The sequence below is a fragment of the Physeter macrocephalus genome, chromosome 15 (assembly GCF_002837175.3).
Source record: "Physeter macrocephalus isolate SW-GA chromosome 15, ASM283717v5, whole genome shotgun sequence".
Taxonomy (NCBI): Eukaryota; Metazoa; Chordata; class Mammalia; order Artiodactyla; family Physeteridae; genus Physeter; species Physeter macrocephalus.
Window position 1 is genome coordinate 8,188,161 of NC_041228.1, and position 20,334 is coordinate 8,208,494.

General features: G+C 40.6%; 1 protein-coding gene across 1 annotated transcript in view; it reads left to right on the forward strand.

Annotated features, from left to right (window-relative positions):
- Window positions 1-20,334, forward strand: part of DNAAF11 (dynein axonemal assembly factor 11) — a 75,911-nt gene that overhangs the window by 13,516 nt on the left and 42,061 nt on the right. Inside the window, exons 3-5 of the mRNA XM_007106424.3 lie at window positions 2,614-2,691; window positions 12,562-12,734; window positions 18,134-18,360. Of these exons, the coding sequence (XP_007106486.2) occupies window positions 2,614-2,691; window positions 12,562-12,734; window positions 18,134-18,360 (478 nt within the window). The remainder of the gene's footprint in view (window positions 1-2,613; window positions 2,692-12,561; window positions 12,735-18,133; window positions 18,361-20,334) is intronic.

Genomic DNA, 20,334 nt, shown 5'->3' on the forward strand with positions numbered 1-20,334 from the left:
TGTGTGTGTGTGTGTGTGTGTGTGTGTGTGTGTGTGTGTGTGTAAGGGGTCAGCTACTGGCAGTTAGTGTGCAGAGGCCAGGGACATGCTAACAGTCCCAGGACCTCTCCCCCGCCCCAAACAAGAAAGAATTACCTGGCCCCGAATGATAGTATTGCTGAGGCTGAGAAACTCTGCTGATGTAGTTGCCTCCAGCTTAGTGGGTAATTGAAAATTGGCTCTAGGGATACAAAAAGTCTAGAATTTGCATCATTTTGGAAGGTTTATTAAAATTCTTTCTTTTCCTTCAGATAATTATTTTTGGCATCTTGTACTTTACCAGAAATTAGAAACTCTGACGCATTGTTCAATTAAAAAGGCTGTTATAGAAAACCACTAGCTTTTATGCACGAGAGCATTAAAGAGTTGTCCTAATTGTGCAGCTCTAAAAGAGTGCCCGAAATTTTCATCTCCACAGCTGGGTCCATCACAATTACTAATTAGTAGCATAGTATTTCAGTCCTTTTCAGAGCTGTGAGAAAGCTTAAATTTTTGCTTCCAAAGTATTCTTAAATTAAACACGCTTTTAAATCCTAATAATGGGATTTTTCAATGCTACTCCACCCACAGGCATTTAGGCACTTTTTTAGCAAGTAAAACTGTTTCTCTAGGATTCAGACTCGCTCTTGGGCCACAGAGGTAGAAGTTTGCAAAACACCTGCCTTTCCTGAAGCTCTGTTCCTCACTGGGAGATCCAGGTGGGCTGTGGAGCCAGGCTTTGCTTAGTGGGGCTCCAGGTGTCAGCTGAGGACTGTCCGGGGCCTGTGAAAATGGGGCTCGGGCCTCACCCCAGACTTACTGGCTCAGAGCCTCTGGGGGTGGGCTCCCGGCATCTGGCATTGGTAACAGCTTTCCGATGAGCCCCAAGCTGAACGCCTCAGAGCGGCTTGAACTGGGGGATGGGTTTGGTCCAGTACAAGTTTGTAGGTCTGGTTATAGAAGTTGGTGAGAACTCCTCCCAGGCTGGTCTGGCCGAGAACGCAGACTCCCTTCCTGCTGCCCAAGAAGCTCTGCATATTTTTACTTATAGAGCTTTGTTTTTTCCTGACCAGTTTGACCCATTGTTCTCGATTTAATTTAATTTAATTTAGGAAATCCTTACAAAACAAATCTTAACTTTTTTTCTACCAGATGACTCTTTTCGCATTTACAACGTTATACATAAAACGAAAGTGGAGAAGGAAAGGTATTTTATCGTGGGCTGGCAATTTTAACCATAATAAGTTTATGTATTTTTGTTCAGGATATGTACTAGACACTGTATTATAATCTTGGGCACGTAGAGCTCTACAAGTCTGTGACTGTCAAATGCTCGGATATTGCCTGGAGGAACTCTTGTAAACATCAGTATTACTTAGAATAATATGATTGCTGAGAGAAACTTTAGTAATTTATTCCACAGTCCTCATTTTAAAAATGAGTAAACTGAGGCTCGGAGAGGTAAACTGTTATTCTCAGGAATTCTATGGAAACAAATACATGATATTTTGTAAATTTTAGGTGAAATATTAGTAGTGATAAGGGTGACGGTTATAAATCATCATGTTTGACCGTCAAAATATCCCTGAAAAATGGTCCAGAGGAAGCATTATTTAAGTGAGCCTGCCCCAATGCACATGTCTTAGCAGGGTTTTCTACATTCATGTCATCTTAGAAAGGACTCTTCTATTAAAGCGTAGTGTAGTGATTTAGTGCCAAGCTCTGGAGTCAGATTTCCTGGCTCTACCACTTAACCTTGAACAAGTGGATTTATTCTCTGCACCTTGGTATTCTCATTTGCATAAGGGAGACGACAATAGTTTTAACTTCATAAGATTGTTATGAAGATTAAATGAGATAATACGCACAATGCTTAGAAAATTGTATGGCATGTAATAAGCACTCAGTAATGTAAGCTATGGTATTATTAACTGTTTTTAAAGGGCCCCACCCTTCAGCGATTCCTTGACTTATTTATGCTTCTGCCTTGCCTGTATGGGCTTTCATATTTATTAGAAACAATAATCCTGTATCAGGATGATTTTGGCTTCACATAAAGGAAAACACAACTCAAGATGGCTTAGCAGTGAGGAAATCTATCATCTAACCCAACTATAAGTCTGGAGATAGGCCAGTCTCCAGGGTTGAGACAGGAAATCCGCAAGCATGAAATACAGATCATTCCTTCTCATCTGTTTGGGAGTACTTGGTGTGCACGCCCTCTCCTGCATCACACAATCGCCAGGAGACTGCCACGGGCTGGTTGACTTAAGCCTGGGCTCCTGAGCTGTCACTAGCCAGGAACATGGGATTGCCATGTGCTGGGCCAGCTTGGTTAAGCCTAACTCCCTGGAGTTGGAGCTGGGTAGAGACATGAGCAGAAATGGGTTGGTTCCATTAGGAAGGACGCACAGGGATAAATGGATGCTGCGTGGGCAACCAACAATGTCTGAAGTACAGGTACAGATTTGAAAAAGCAGCATGATTTTGACAACCATAGTGATCCTTAGATTCTCGTTACCATATTCATAATAGATTACATAAACATGTCTTTTATCTTGAAGGTTAATTAATTCCATTCTTTGTATATTTCAGAAAATGTTAGCAAACTCAAGAAACTTGAATATTTGAATTTAGCTTTAAACAACATTGAAAAAATTGAAAATTTGCAAGGTAAGAATTTTCTTCTTATAATTTATTGTTAATTAAAATTAGACTTCAACGGTATTGCTTAAACAATAGGTAGACTTTTCAAATTAACATTTTACATAAGTCTTACGTTTATCAATTCTTGTTGTAAAAAGTCAAACGATAACAAGATACACAAATTCAAAAATGTAAGTCTACTTCACCCCTTTCTAACCCAGTTTCCTTCCCAGAGGCAGTGGTATTAACGCTTTGGTGTATAGAAGGTAGTTTTGTTACATTTTGCTTTGTATCAATGGGATCATACTGTGAATATTGTTTTCAAAATGAATTTCTTCCATAAAATCACCTTGTTCCTCTGACATCCAGGAAGGCTAGGGAAGGCTGTCTAATGGAATGATTGTAGTCTGAGTTATCCAACTGTTGTTCTGCAGACGAACAATTGGGTGGTTTCTACATTTTGCTATAATAAGCATGGCTGCAATGAGCATCCTAATACGTTTCGCTCTGTGTACATGTGTAAATATTTTTCTAGGATAGATACTTAGAAATGGGATTCCTGGGTTTAAATACGCATATTTTGGAAAATATTGCCAATTTGTTCTCCAAAAAGGTTGTATTGATATACACTTGTACCTGTGGGCCACGTGAATACCCATTTTCCCCCAACTTCACTAGTGCTTTTTATAAGCAATCTTTTTCTAAAGATTAGAAGACACTGTTCTCTAGTAATTTTAAAAATTTGCACCTCACCTATTATTATTGATCTTCCATATAACCTTTCAGATGTCTATTGAATATTTATATTTTTTCTTATGTGAATAACTACTTCATATCTTTTGGCCATTTTTCTACTGATTTTTCTTGCATGTGCTCTTATGCATTCCAGATGTTAATACCTTGTTATATATGTTATAAATCTTTTCTCTTGAGTGTACTACTTTTATTTCAGTCATGATGCTGGTATTGTTCAGAAGTAAGACTTCTGAAATGAATATACTCCAATTTATCAATCTTTTTCTTTATGGATTCTTTATGGTTTCTGGATACAAATATAGTCCATATAAGTTCTAATTTTAATAATTTTATTCTTTACATTTAATCTCTCTAATGTGCTTCAAATTTAACATGTAAATGTTTCTGAATGGAAATATTTGGACAATTTAGTATTTTGAAAATTGAAATATAATTTACGTATTATAAATTTACATACACCATTTTAAAATACACGATTCACAGGTTTTTAGTCTATTTGCACGGTTGTGCATCCATCCTCACTATCTAATTCCAGAACATTTTCATCACTTCAGAAGAAACCCCCATATCCATTAGCATTCATTCCCCATTCACCTCCTACCCTAGCCCCTAACAACCCCTAATCTACTTTCTGTCTCCATAGATTTTCCCATTCTGAACATGTAATATAGGTGGAATCAAACAATACATGGTCTTCTGTTCTGACTTCTTAGTCTCATGTGTTCAGGGTTCATCCATGTTGTAGGATGCATCAGTACTTAATCCTTTTTAGGGCTGAATAATATTCCATCGTATGAATGCACCTCATTTTGTTTATTCATTCATTAGTTGATGGGTATTTGAGTTGAGTCCACTTTTTGGTTACTATGAATAAAGCTGCTATGAACATTAATGTACAAGTTTTTGCATAAACATCTGTTTTCAGTTAATTTAGTGTACCTAGGAATGGAATTGCTGGGTCATATAACTGTACGTTTCACTGTTTTCAGGAGCTGCCAAACTGTTTTCCAAAGCAGCTGCACCATTTTACATTCCCATCAGCAGTTTATGAGGGCTCCCGTTTCTCCACATCCTTGCCAACACTTGTCATTTTCAGTTTTCATTTATTTATTTATTTATTTATTTATTTTTATAGTAACCATCCTATAGTGAGTGTGAAGTGGTATATCATTGTGGTCCTGATTTGCATTCACCTAATGACTAATAAGTTTGGGCATTTTTTTATGTGCTTATTGGCCATTTGTATATCTTCTCTGGAGAAATCTTCTTTATTCAAAATCTTTTTCCATTTTCTAACTAGGTTATTTGTTGTTTGACTGCTGAACTGTAAGACTTATTTCTTTATTTTGAACGCTAGAATCCGATCAGATAAATGATTTGTAGATATATTCTCCCATTTTGTGGGTTTTCTTGTCAACTTCCTTGTTGGTGTCCTTTAGAGCACAATTGTTCTTTTTTCTTAAACAGCCTTATTGAGGTATAATTGATGTACAAAAACCTGCACATATTGAATATATATAATTTGTTGAGTTTGGACATAGGCACACGCGTGTGAAACCATCACCACGATTAAGGTAACAGGCATATCCATCACCTGTTTTCTCCGATCTCCCCTAGAACTTCTTTTAAGTGGTTGTACTAGATTGATCTTCCATGTCTCTTGACCTGTATTCCTTATTTAAACCTCTTTGTCTTGTTATTCTGGGAGGTTTCCTATTTTACTTAGCAGGCTTCTATTTTGTGCTGTTATTTTTTTTCGAAATGTCTAATAACACTTGGTGTCTGTGGATAACCACAAAGAATTTGGTTGATTAGATGGCTGTGTGGGCTTATTCTGCAGTTGTGAGGTGGTGTTTCCACATCCAGCCTCTGGCCTGGCTGGCAGGGCCACTGTGGGCTCTGTGTGGGTGGGTAGTGGCTTGGGGCAGAGGCAGGCAAGCGCCTCTCCCCACCCCACTCCCATCTTCCAAGAGCTAAAATTAGGAGGACATTATTTAAGTCCTGTTGGATTTTAGCCTATTTGTCTCCTAGTGTAGGCATCGGTGTTTCAGGGGCCATCAAGGTCATGTATCAATAAACACATAAGTATTCATCATACATTTTTAATGTTCATCCTCAAAACCTGAAATGTCATCACTGTCAAAGCCCCCAAACCGTCATCAGTGCTGGAACTGAGACAGTTCTTTCCATCATTGGCATTTTTCTGCATTAGAAATGGAGCCTTTGCTGTTTCCCAGCTACCACTTTCCAGCCCTGTTACCATATCCACATGTGAACAAATGAAATAACAAAATTTGCGCTAGCGCTTCCCTGGTGGCACAGTGGTTAAGAATCCGCCCGCCAATGCAGGGGACATGGGTTCGAGCCCTGGTCCGGGAAGATCCCAGATGCTGCGGAGCAGCTATGCCCGTGCACCACAACTACTGAGCCTGTGCTCTAGAGCCCGCGAGCCACAACTACTGAGCCCTCTTGCCACAACTACTGAAGCCCTCGCGCCTAGAGCCCGTGCTCGGCAACAAGAGAAGCCACTGCAAAGAGAAGCCTGCGCACCGCAGGGAAGACCCAACGCAGCCAAAAAAAAAAAAAAAACTTAAAAAAAATTGCTCTATATCTATGTTTTGTAGTAGTGAAATGTCTATCTATAATGTCAGAGAAATAATTAAAACTCATTCTCAGTTGGCTTGTTATTTTCATTAAGAAAGTAGTATCTGAAAGGATGTGGAGAGTTCTGTTTTTGCGGTGTGTGTCGGCCACCAACCACTAGAGGGCAGTATTGTCACTATTGTCTTTTTGAGCTTTGAGAACTTGGTCCACAGTGGACACTTCTTCCTTTTGGTCCTCTGCCTTCCAGCTCTAATACGAATGCACCGGGCTCAGGGTCGTTTGAGGATATGTTTGGGGAGATGGGCAGTAGGGAGGGATGGGTGTCTTATCTTTTGGCAAATATGCACTTGTTTAATTTCAAATGTTTGAGGAAGAGAGGAGGAAGTTGGATATATATATGTATGTACTCAGCTCACCTACTTGAGTAAATCTCAGTATAATTTAAAACGTAAGTTGGATTTTTCTTTGTTTTGCTGCATGGCAAAACATAACTGTATCCTTTTTTTTCTTTTTTCCTTGTTGTGGATTCACCAAGATAGAATAAATAAAGTGCCTATTTTTTTCCATCCCACCCCTCCTCTCTCACCCTTAAAACCTGGAAGGAGAGATGGGGTTTCTATTAGTGTCAACTCTCCCTCTTGGGAAATCAGCATGTTGGTTTCAGTGACCTTTAGACCCCCGTGGACCACTGAGCTGGATCTTCACAGAAGAGGGGCTGGAGGGTGGGACTCAGTTGAAGGAGGGAGGTTTTCTCAAGCCTGTCTAGTTCAGCAAGAATTGTTCTTTCAAATGGCAGATGTGGTTTAATTTCTTATGTGTAGGCCTAGTAGAAGAAAAATTAAGATTCATCACTTTGAAAAATGTAATGAACATTTGGAGGGTTCTGCATCTACAAAATTATAGCAAAATCCAAAAATTATATGAATTTTTGAGCTTGTTGGAGTCTTTCAAATGTCAGTCTTTTCTCATATGGAAGAAAAACATAATTAAAATATCTCTCAGAGTCTCCCAAAGTCAACTTAAGAAATACCAAGTAACCTGTATCTTAAGTCAGTCTACCCCAAATATATCTTTACACTTCATAAAATCCATCTAACATTTTTTTTTTGGCCAATGTAAAACAGACATACAGCCACAGAGATATAAACTTAATTATATTTATATGTCTAGTTTCATATTCATTCTTCATATAGTAGCTTGAGTTCACATCACTATGATTTAATGACTGAATTATCAAATATATTGATGTGCTTTAAGTAACTCATTGTTTGGTGCTTGAAGTGTTTTTAATTATGTTTGCTCTTGTGAATAGAACTGTTCTGAACAGCTTTGTACAAATTACCTGTTTCCAGTTGAGTTATTTGATTGGGACCTTTTCCTCCCCAGTGAAATTCTGGATCAAGAGAAAAAAAAAAACCACTTAAGAGCCTATTTTGTGTATTGACAAATTGAATGCTGAAAAAAATATATATATGTTTTAATCTCATAACCTTTCCAACATATTTAAAATTTATTTTTGAAGATACGAAGTTACTGAATTTCCATCACCTGTGTAGCTGAGTCTGGAATATTATAAAAGTATTTATTTGTTCTTGTGCATTTTGGTTATTCGGTTTTTTAATAATTCATATTTTACCATAGTAACGCAATAGACCGTTTCAAAAGTCAAAGTGATATCTATACTCGTGTTGAAAACCAGGCCTCTTGTCAATGCCCCCAGACCCCCCAAGTTCTGCTCCCTAGAGGTGACCACCACCCACTCCCCTTCGCTCTTCTGCTGCATGTTTCCAAGTAACCTGCTTGCACCGGGCGTCCTCTACTCTTTCTCATTTTAGGCATCGTCTGTTGACCTCCTACGTGGCAGGTGCAGATTTTCTTCTCACTCGCTATAAGTATTCATCATACATTTTTAATGTTCATCCTCAAAACCTGAAATGTCATCACTGTCAAAGCCCCCAAACCGTCATCAGTGCTGGAACTGAGACAGTTCTTTCCATCATTGGCATTTTTCTGCATTAGAAATGGAGCCTTTGCTGTTTCCCAGCTACCACTTTCCAGCCCTGTTACCATATCCACATGTGAACAAATGAAATAACAAAATTTGCGCTAGCGCTTCCCTGGTGGCACAGTGGTTAAGAATCCGCCCGCCAATGCAGGGGACATGGGTTCGAGCCCTGGTCCGGGAAGATCCCAGATGCTGCGGAGCAGCTATGCCCGTGCACCACAACTACTGAGCCTGTGCTCTAGAGCCCGCGAGCCACAACTACTGAGCCCACTTGCCACAACCACTGAAGCCCACACGCCTAGAGCCCGTGCTCGGCAACAAGAGAAGCCACTGCAAAGAGAAGCCTGCGCACCGCAGGGAAGACCCAACGCAGCCAAAAAAAAAAAAAAAACTTAAAAAAAATTGCTCTATATCTATGTTTTGTAGTAGTGAAATGTCTATCTATAATGTCAGAGAAATAATTAAAACTCATTCTCAGTTGGCTTGTTATTTTCATTAAGAAAGTAGTATCTGAAAGGATGTGGAGAGTTCTGTTTTTGCGGTGTGTGTCGGCCACCAACCACTAGAGGGCAGTATTGTCACTATTGTCTTTTTGAGCTTTGAGAACTTGGTCCACAGTGGACACTTCTTCCTTTTGGTCCTCTGCCTTCCAGCTCTAATACGAATGCACCGGGCTCAGGGTCGTTTGAGGATATGTTTGGGGAGATGGGCAGTAGGGAGGGATGGGTGTCTTATCTTTTGGCAAATATGCACTTGTTTAATTTCAAATGTTTGAGGAAGAGAGGAGGAAGTTGGATATATATATGTATGTACTCAGCTCACCTACTTGAGTAAATCTCAGTATAATTTAAAACGTAAGTTGGATTTTTCTTTGTTTTGCTGCATGGCAAAACATAACTGTATCCTTTTTTTTCTTTTTTCCTTGTTGTGGATTCACCAAGATAGAATAAATAAAGTGCCTATTTTTTTCCATCCCACCCCTCCTCTCTCACCCTTAAAACCTGGAAGGAGAGATGGGGTTTCTATTAGTGTCAACTCTCCCTCTTGGGAAATCAGCATGTTGGTTTCAGTGACCTTTAGACCCCCGTGGACCACTGAGCTGGATCTTCACAGAAGAGGGGCTGGAGGGTGGGACTCAGTTGAAGGAGGGAGGTTTTCTCAAGCCTGTCTAGTTCAGCAAGAATTGTTCTTTCAAATGGCAGATGTGGTTTAATTTCTTATGTGTAGGCCTAGTAGAAGAAAAATTAAGATTCATCACTTTGAAAAATGTAATGAACATTTGGAGGGTTCTGCATCTACAAAATTATAGCAAAATCCAAAAATTATATGAATTTTTGAGCTTGTTGGAGTCTTTCAAATGTCAGTCTTTTCTCATATGGAAGAAAAACATAATTAAAATATCTCTCAGAGTCTCCCAAAGTCAACTTAAGAAATACCAAGTAACCTGTATCTTAAGTCAGTCTACCCCAAATATATCTTTACACTTCATAAAATCCATCTAACATTTTTTTTTTGGCCAATGTAAAACAGACATACAGGCACAGAGATATAAACTTAATTATATTTATATGTCTAGTTTCATATTCATTCTTCATATAGTAGCTTGAGTTCACATCACTATGATTTAATGACTGAATTATCAAATATATTGATGTGCTTTAAGTAACTCATTGTTTGGTGCTTGAAGTGTTTTTAATTATGTTTGCTCTTGTGAATAGAACTGTTCTGAACAGCTTTGTACAAATTACCTGTTTCCAGTTGAGTTATTTGATTGGGACCTTTTCCTCCCCAGTGAAATTCTGGATCAAGAGAAAAAAAAAAACCACTTAAGAGCCTATTTTGTGTATTGACAAATTGAATGCTGAAAAAAATATATATATGTTTTAATCTCATAACCTTTCCAACATATTTAAAATTTATTTTTGAAGATACGAAGTTACTGAATTTCCATCACCTGTGTAGCTGAGTCTGGAATATTATAAAAGTATTTATTTGTTCTTGTGCATTTTGGTTATTCGGTTTTTTAATAATTCATATTTTACCATAGTAACGCAATAGACCGTTTCAAAAGTCAAAGTGATATCTATACTCGTGTTGAAAACCAGGCCTCTTGTCAATGCCCCCAGACCCCCCAAGTTCTGCTCCCTAGAGGTGACCGCCACCCACTCCCCTTCGCTCTTCTGCTGCATGTTTCCAAGTAACCTGCTTGCACCGGGCGTCCTCTACTCTTTCTCATTTTAGGCATCGTCTGTTGACCTCCTACGTGGCAGGTGCAGATTTTCTTCTCACTCGCTGCCCCCGAGGTTCTTTATCCCTGTCTATCCGCCTTGCTGATGTTTTCGTATCACAAAACGGGATATCGTAATGAGACATGGGATATGGGCCCATCTATGGTGACTGGTGTTTTGAATGAACGCTTTGTTGGGGGGAGTGGTCACGCTCACGTGCCTACTGACCCACATCTAACCTCTGGCCTTTCTTGCTCCCCCCTTCTCCTCCCACCAGAGGATGGCCGGCCTGGCTCTCTCCATCCATGTAGGAATTGCAGGCCTCGGCTCACCCCTCACACGGGTATGACTACAGCTGCTTGTGCTCGGAGACCCAGCGTTGTGTCCCACAGAGCTTTAGCTCGAGAGTTTTGCGGTGCTGGTGATGGTCATGGTCAAGATGACACATTAGTAATAAACAGCTGACATCGGCAAAGAGACCTTCTAGTGGACAGGTTCAGAGAGGCTTTTCAGCCGGGCAGACCGGGGATTCGGTTCCCATCCCCACTTCGTAGCTTTGCTGAACTTTGTTCAGTTCTTAGCTTATTTGCCTTACAGTTCCAGTTATCTGTTGCAGCGAGCAAAAAACCACCCCAGGACTTAGTGCCTTGAAACAGCTTTCTTTCGCCACCCAGTTTTGTGGGTGAGGAACTCAGCAAGAGTTTGGCTGGGGCGTTCCTCTCTGACCCAGGGCGTTAGGCTTCTTTACTGCCTTCTCAGCCAGCCTGAGCTCTGACAGCCCCTCTACGCGGCCCGTCCATGGCTTGTGCTCCTTGCCTGCGTGATCTCCATGCCCAGCCCTAGGTGGTCCCTCCGTGGATGCCTGCTTCCCCTGGCTTGCGCCCGCAGTCCCCGCGCTAGCCCTCGTTAGGATATCCTCCTTGCCCTCCTCAAGCTCTGACACCTCGCTCCTGGCGCTCCTCCCCTGCGGACCCCTCTTCGCTCTACTTGGTCTCCGATGCCTCTTGCTGGGTGTCATGTGAGGACACCCTCCCTACCTTCCTTGGGCTCTGATTCCTCAAGTCAGGCTGCCCTTCCTTGTTGATACCACCCTGTCTGCAGTGACACCCCATGGTTGGCTGTCTTTGGTGTGGATGCTCTTTTCATCCTGCCCAGGTTCCTACCCACCATCCCTCTCTGCAGGGATGCCTTCCTCGCTGGCCTTGGGCTCCTGCCCTCGTGCCAGACCACCTGCACCCGGGACGCCCCTCGGTGCTGGGGCTCTGGCTTCCAGCACAGGGCAGCTCTCTGCACACCGTCCTCGTCCTGTTTGGGCTCCACCACTCTGCTCTGGACCAACGTAGCTGTCGCCCGCCTCTCTACTCCTTCTTTACTCTGCCTCCCCTGATGGCTTTAGGAATTAGTTGTTCTGAAAGGAAGGGAAGAGAAGGAAAGGGAAGGGAAAGGAAAGAGCAGGGGAGAGGAGGAGCCACCTTGGCAAACCCTTTCTTCCTCTCTCCCTTCCTTTTGTCCATCTTTCTTTCCTTCCTTCCTTCTTTCCTATGTTCTCAAAATAGGGAGACGAGTTAGGAGATACACCATACTGCAGGCAAAAGGTGACAAGAACCTGAACTGGAATATTGGTAATGGGATTATAGTGGACAAGAAGTACGTTAAAAAGAATTGAGGACTTGAGGTCTGCATGGCTTGATGACTGATATCATGAAGGCGCTAAGAGGATAGTTTAGGTTAACTTCCTAGTTAAGCCTGACTTGACTCTGGGTGTTGAATCATGTCTGATACCAAAATGGTATCCATCACCATTGATGGAGTGGAAAAGTCTGTAGAAGAGATCAAGAGGAATAGACTACATTATAAAGGAGAACAAGGAAAGAGTAGCATCAGTGTTTCAAGACAGTTGAGAGGTTTAAGAGACAATCCATGGTCGATTGTGCCACATGCAGCAGACTCTTCTAGTGACATAGTGCATTGAAGAGGCTCCATTAGATTTGTCAACATGATGCGGTCACGCCAGGTAGTGACCAAATCTAAATGTGAACAGCCCAGAGCTATGGATACGGGCAGGAAAATGATTTCCTTTGGCTGGAGGGACTAAGGGGTTGAAAGTAAGGGGAGACACAGATAGAAAAGTGAGTCAAGACTAAGCCTTTTTGAGGTTTCTGAAAAACCACTTCTTGGTAAGCAGCGCAATTAATCAACAGACTTAAAATATCGCAACTGTTATTTCTATGATGTGTTACTGTACACATTTTACTGCCTGTGTGATTTTTCTGGCTTTTTTTTTCTTTTCATTTCTCTCAGCAGGATGTGAAGGGCTGACAAAGCTTGACTTGACCGTAAATTTCATTGGAGAGCTGAGCAGCGTGAAAACCCTTCAGCACAACATCCATCTGAAGGAGCTCTTCCTCGTGGGAAACCCCTGCGCTGACTTTCACGGCTACAGACAGTTCGTGGTGGCAGCTCTTCAGCAGCTAAAGGTGTGCTTTTTTTTCAGTGATACAGAATTCTCAGAAAAATGAAAACAAGCAACTACAATGATTCCTGACTTATTCACAGCATTTTCAGAGAATGTGTTGTTTTAGAGGATGGAATATTCCAGAAAATCAAAACCAAGTCTTTGGCTCACTGAACCTTTAAAGTTGTTTGAATATTATAGCTTTAATAAACCTTTGAAAAATGAATTGCATGCTTTTCTCCTTTCTCATTCAGAACACACACAGTTTAATCGAACTTTCTCGGTGAGTTCAAGTCATTGTTACAAAGAGCGTGCCTTATTACTAGTAGCAAACCAAAAGTTTAGGGCTTTTGAGGTGGCGACAGCGATATACCTTTGTATTTCATAGTCTTAAACTACTGTGCTTTTTAAAGTATTGTTTCTTACTATTGCTTTCTATTAACTCATTCGCTATGTTAGTAATTCTCAAACTCTGGTATGCTTTGGCCTACTTAGATGGGGTTCGCTGGGCCCCTCCCCCAGAGTTTCCGATTCAGTAGGTCTGACGGGCACCCAAGAATTTGTATTTCTACCAGGCTTTCAGGTTATGCTGATGCTTCTGGTCCGGGGACCTCATCTGAGAAGCACTGCTCTGTGGGTTAATTTCTTATGCCACATCTCCCCATATTCGATACTTTTGGTACTGGGAAACAGCGCATGGTTTCTGGAGAAATCATACACCTGAGAATATTTAAGTAGTAATATTAATGTCCATGTAATTCCAAGAGCTCCTGACCTGCATGTGTTGGTTTGAAACCTCGGGAGCTTCCCAGGTGAAATCTGAAACCGGCCCCCATGCACGGAGGGCAAGGAGAGACCAAAGAAAGAGGCAGGACTCCAGATGGGTAGGTGGCAGGTTTAATAAGCAAGGAAACCTACTTACCAAGCTTGTTGTGGGCAACAGGACGAGTAGATCTCTGCGCCTGCCCGCCGTAATCTTACAGGTTTATAGAGAGGCCTTAGCTGGGTTCAGTCACATACACCGTCCAGAGGGTCTCAACAAAGCCTTACTGTCTCAAGGCTGTACCCTTGGAACCGCTCCTAGTGTGGGAGCAGTGGGCAGGTGCCCTCCAAGGACAGCGGAGGGGGTGAGGAGCCTGTGATCGCCCAGGTCCAGCCGCAGGCCATCCAGCGGTCACGTCCTCTTGGTGTCCCTCCAGCAGCAGGGACAGCACTCGCTTCTGCAGAGAGAATGCGTGGAGGCCCTGGCTTTCTAACAGTCCTTTTCCTCTGTCCTCAGAGGACATTTGTTTTTAGACTGCTGTGTTCTGTGTAGTCAAAATTGCTGGATTGATAGAACACATTTCTTCTAATGTAAAATTTCTTTGATTAAGAGAATGAGTGATTCAGGTAATTGAATCTAGAATACATATGTAGAATGAGTGATGAAGTAGATCAAACATAACCCAGGCTGATCATCATTGTAACAATGACTTCCTAAAAAATGAACGGACGAGAACCAGAATTTCAGAGAAAATGGATGCTGTGACCCATCTCCCTGGAAGGGTGCAGGGACTGTCATCACAGCTGGGCCCCCTGTCAACTCTGCAGCACTTGGGCTAGGGGTATGTGAGAGCCACCAGACTGGTGCCTGAAGCAAGGGCCAGGGTTGTTCCAGGTGCTTTGGACACAGCATCTCTGATACTCCCGGACTCTTGCCGGGAGATGATGAGGTGCGTTCTGAGATGCGGGAGCCAGGCCTTGGAAATCTGATGCTCCTTGTTTAAGGTGACACACCTGGCAAGTGACCCTGGTGGGATTTGAACCTAATAGCCCACCATTCACACTCACTGCTTCTGTCTGGGTTCATGTGCAGGCTTCAGGTCCAGTCTTTCCTTTCAGAAAGACTGTTCTGAATAAGCTGTTACAACAGGCAACAGCCTCCCTTTGAAATATAGTATTCATAAATGTGTTTACTAGTATTTAAGAACAGCTTGATAAATTTTAGAGTCTCAGTTACCATTCCATTGAAAGTTTGTGATCTACTTGAAAGGAGTTGCATTTACAGATGTATTATTTTCCTAGGGCTGCCATAACAAAGTTCTGCAAATGGGGTGGCTTGAACATCAGGAATTTATCTCATTGTTCTGGACACTAGAAGTTCTAGATCAAGGTGTGGGTTGGTTGCTTCTGAGTCTGTGAGGCAGCATCTGTTCCATGCCTTTCTCCCAGCTTCTGGTGGGTACTTGGCAAGCTTTGACTTTCCTTGGCTTGTGGAAGCGTCACTCCCATCTTTTTTTAAGGACACCAGTCATGTTGGATTAGGGGCCCACCCTACTGCAGAATAATCTCATCTTAACTGATTACATCTGCAGGGACCCTATTTCCAAATAAGGTCACATTCTGAGGTACTGGGGGTTAGGACTTCAGCATAACTTTTTTGGGGGGGGAAACACAATTTAACTCATAACAACAGAGTAGTTATTTAGACGGACACGCACAAGAGTGTGAGGAGATTCAGCCCTTTTCAAGTATCCTCTTCCTAGTGTCTGAGCCACTCCAGGTGGTAAGTAGGCACTGTAGCCTAGTGGGAAGAGTTGTGTAGCAGACAAACCAGGATAGGACTCATGTCTCTGCTACCCGTGAGTTGCATGCCTCGTTTTTCTCATCTATAATGGATTAATAATTCCTACTTTAAAGAAGTTCTCTGAGGCCCTCAATAAATCTTGATTTCTCTTTTTCTTCTTCGCTGAAGCACACGCTCAATTATTATCAAGAAACGTAGACCCTCTGCCTCTGTGTTGCAAGAACTCTAAGTGAATAAAGGTCAAGGAATACTGCAATGCACAGCCTAAAACTTAATCTCTCAGTTCATCAGGCCTTCTGAATTCAGCTGTGATTTTGGACTGAAGAAAACTTAGGCCAATTTTGAAAACCACCCAACAAAAGTCTTCAAAAACCTGCGATCCAATAAGAAGGCCCCGAGAACAGGTGCTGGCATACATGTGACACCATCTCAAATTTGTCATCAGTTCCCAGTATGAGGTCTTCTGCTTCCTGCCTGTATTGGTGACAAGGGGTTTATTGGTCATAATCTTTTAGAAACAGTAGGTCTAAATTATATCAATGTTTATTTAACCCAAGTATAAGGAAATATATATATATATTATATATAATACTATACATGTATATATATAAAATTAATACTTAAATCCTTACATCCCAGATACAGGTAAGAGAATATATCACCTTCTTCGCAATGTTCATCAAAATTCCAGTGAAGAACTTATATTTATCCAGAATTTTCCAAATTGTTTAGATCTTTTTTTTTTTTTTTTTTTTTTTTTTTTGGCTGCTCTGCGCAGCATGTGGGATCTTAGTTCCTTGACCAGGGATCGAACCTGCGCCCCCTGCAGTGGAAGTTCTGAGTCTTAACCACAGTCCCAGAATTGCTTAGATCTTAACCCTAGCTTAAACTAGGTTAATTACCAAAAAAAAGGCTGAGTACTTAGACCACAATTACTTATCCCCTTAAATAATAGGTTTTATTGAATTGGATGTTATCATTATGGCCTCACCTTTCACTGAAGGATCTTCGAAGAGACAGCTTTGTGAAGTCTGTTATGTATGGACATGTTGCTACAGAAACAATGCGTGACAGCTCTCAAGATCTCCACCAAGAAACTCTACTTTAGAAATGTGTTTTAGAACTAAGTATTAGAGAGAAGCTAGAAACGAGTATATTTTCTCAGTAAAGACAGCAAAAATCGCTTCACCGATGGTGTTTTTCTGTTTCGCTTTGGCCTCCAGCAAGCTCAGAGCCAATTCTGCCTCCCATCTACAGCAGTCATATGAGTTCTTATGACCAAAACCTACTTTAAATTATTTTTTTTTCCAAATAGTGACATTATAATTTTGATTTTAAATTAACTGCTCCTGATAATTTTTATTTTTTATTATTTTTTAATTTATTTATTTTATTATTTTATTTATTTATTTTTGGCTGCGTTGGGCCTTTGTTGCTGCACGCGGGCTTTTCTCTAGCTGCGGCGAGTGGAGGCTGCTCTTCGTTGCGGTGTGCGTGCTTCTCATTGCGGTGACTTCTCTTGTTACGGAGCTTGTTGCGGAGCACGGGCTCTAGGCGCGTGGGCTTCAGTAGTTGTGGCTCGTGGGCTCTAGAGCGCAGGCTCAGTAGTTGTGGCGCACGGGCTTAGTTGCTCCGCGGCATGTGGGATCCTCCCGGACCAGGGCTTGAACCCGTGTCCCCTGCATTGGCAGGTGGATTCTTAACCACTGCACCACCAGGGAAGCCCATAACTGCTCCTGATAATTTTTTTAAATTCATATTTAACTCCATCTTTGTGTGTTTTGTATTTGTTTGTGTTAGTTTCCTTTTGCTGTGGTAATGAATGACCACAGCTCAGTGGTTTAAAACAACACAAATATATCCTCTTTGTTTTGGAGGTCAGAATCTAAGATTGTGGTGTTGGCAAGACTCTGCTCCTTTTGCAGGCTTCAGAGGAAATTTTGTTTCCCTGCATTTCTCAGCTTCTAGAGGGTGCCTGCAGTTTTGAGTCCCTGCCCCTTCCTCCATCTTTAAGGCCAGCTGTGTAGCATCTTCAGACCTCTCCCTAACTCTGACCCTGACACTTCTGCTGCCTTCTTTCCCTCATAAAGACCCATGTGATTACATCTGGCCCACCCAGATAATCCAGGATAATCTCCCCATTTTAACATCCTTAACTTCATCGCATCTGCAAAGTCATTTTTACCATGGAAGGTAACATTCACAGGGATTAGAAAGTGGACATTCTTGGGGGACCATTATTCTGCCTACCACACTTTTCTAAATACCTCACCTCTCTTTGTAGAAGAAGGCTCAGTAAATAAGTAGGCATCTCTAAATTAGCAGCTTTGAACCTTCAGATTTTGGGTTGGTGTTTTTAATATTTCAATTTGGAACAATCCCTACAGAGGTACCAGATGACAACAGTGACCATAAGAATTAATTATACACTCTACGTGTCTTGTCAAGGGTAGAACATGGGCTCATTTGCAGTAGAGCTCAATTTTGTGTGATGTACAAGGCCCTTTTTCGTAGAGAGCATTTGGGACTTGACTTGAGGCACGGAAAATCTTTACATAGTGCGCAGTTATAAAGTTACTATATTCTGGGAGCTTGTCATTAACAGTCAGCTTCAGCAGGAGACCTACGTATTATTATTACCAGTAAAGATACTTTGTAAACTGTGTTAACTGTATGAAGTAAACATTGATTTAGATCAAAGTTTCTGATGTTTCCCATTAGTTACTTTGCTTTTAATTCCATATCACTAAGGTGCATAATTTATTATTTCTCACCTTGCAAGCAAAGTCTGCTTGGGGCTGATTCAGATTGTGACTTTTGAATAAATGCACTGTATTGGCTGTTTTTTATTCCAGTGGTTGGATGGTAAAGAAATTGAGCGTTCAGAAAGGATTCAGGCATTACAGGACTTTCCAGTAGTTGAACAACAAATCAGAGAGCAGGAGAAAGCTTACTGCCTCAGACGAGCCAAGGACAAGGAAGAGGCTCAGAGGAAACTGCAGGAGGAGGAAAACGAAGGCGAGAGGGAGGGAAGGCACACAGGCTTTGATGGACGTTGGTACACAGACATCAGTGCTACTCTGTATGTAACTTTTGGTTTTTCTTTTTAAAAATTGTCAATGTCCTTCTGTTTTATTTACTTCTTACTTGTACAGTATGAGTAAAAACAACAAGGCAAAACCAAAAAGCAGAAATAAAAAGCCTTTCATTTCCTATTGTGAAGGCCTGTATGTTACCACAATGCAGGAAAGAACATTGAAAAACCACTAAATACTACTCTATGTAACTTAATAGAGTGTACTTTCTAGTTAACTTGTGGTAAAAAGTTCTCTTCCCAAGGTGTTCACAGTTTCACTTATATTCCAGACAACTGATTTGAAGAATAAATTATGATGTGAATTTTGGGTGAAGACGATGTATGATCATCCCATTGTTTGTGACAATTCTGTGAGACTTGCCTCCCTTAAAGCCTTTTCGAACTAGCAACTTTAATTTGCATCTGAAATTATCTTCAGACAAATCTCTCTAAAAGATGCACAGGAAAGATATAGTAACAGGTGTACTTCGATTTATAAAGTAGGAATATTTTAGAAAAATGCAAATCACATTATTATAAATTGAGTAATTTTGATTACATCATAAGATGTTCTGTTTTGTGAATTATGTAATGAATACATCTTTAATGCGATTAATTGGTCATTTTTACAAGCATGAATTTTTCATGCTTGCTTATTTTAAGGGAATTGCACCTATAGTCAGGTGATTTGATTCCATACAACAAAAGCTTTAAATATTTTGTAACAGAATCTCTTAAGCTTGAGAAAATAATAATTATAAAATATTTCAGATGTACATAAATGTTAAAAAAATAAATAGGCAGCTTAATAATAAATATCAATAGTTTGCATGTTTGCTTTGGATCTTATTTCATTTCATTTCATTTCATTTCACTTCACTTCATTTCATTATTTTTTTTTTTCGGGCGTGCCACACAGCACGCAAAATCTTAGTTCCCTGACCAGGTTTCAGAGCTACACGCCCCGCAGCGGAAGCGCAGAATCTCAACCACTGGACTGCCAGGGATGTCCCTGGATCTTTAATTTTTAAATGAGAAATAAAATATCAATAGAGGAGACGCTCCTTAAGTATTTCTCCCCCACCCCACTCCTCCTTTCATCCTCCATGGTGTCCACCATCCTAAAGTTAGAATGTGTTTGATATAATGTTGATCCCATCCATATTGTAATGTATTTACTACTTGATTATGCCTCCTTAAACAAGAGTAGTTTCATGTTGTTGTTTTTTTTTAGCATGAATATCTTTCTACAGCTTTGCTTTTCATTCAGTATTATGTTTTTGAGATTTATGCATATGAAGACACATAGAACTAGTTCATTCATTCTAACTGTGGAATAAAATTCCATCAAATGAATAAATCACAGTTTATCCCAGAGGTGATATTCAAAATATTTAGCAGCAATTCTTTATTCCTGACCAATCAGAATATGCACCAGCGCCAACAATCTGTGGTTTTCCCTTTCTTGTTTTTTTCAGACAATGGTGCACACATCTCCTTGTGCAAGTATGGAAGTTTCTGTAGTGTATTCAGCAATTGCTACATATTAATTATAAACATCTTTTCGACTTTATATGCGTTGCCCAATTGTTTTTTAAAGTGTACTGATTTTAACTCATATATCAGCAGTATAGGAGAGTTCCTAATCTTTGCCAGTAGTGGATAATGTGATCTCTTAAAACATTGGATAATCAAGTTGGTTGTTAAATAGCATCTAATGTTTTAATTTGAATTTCTAGAATTACGAGTGAGTTTCAGTATCTTAAATGTCTTCTTATATGTTTATTGGCTATTCAGATTTCTTCTATTCAAGACCTCTGCCTATTTTAAATAAGTTGTACTTTTTTTCTTATTAATGTATAGTTCTTTTATAGTCTAGATGCAAATTCTTTAGTCCTTATGAGCTTTGCAAGTGTCTTCTCTCTGTCTGTGACTTGTGTTTAATTTTGATAAGTGCTTGTTTTATAGAATTTAGAAGTC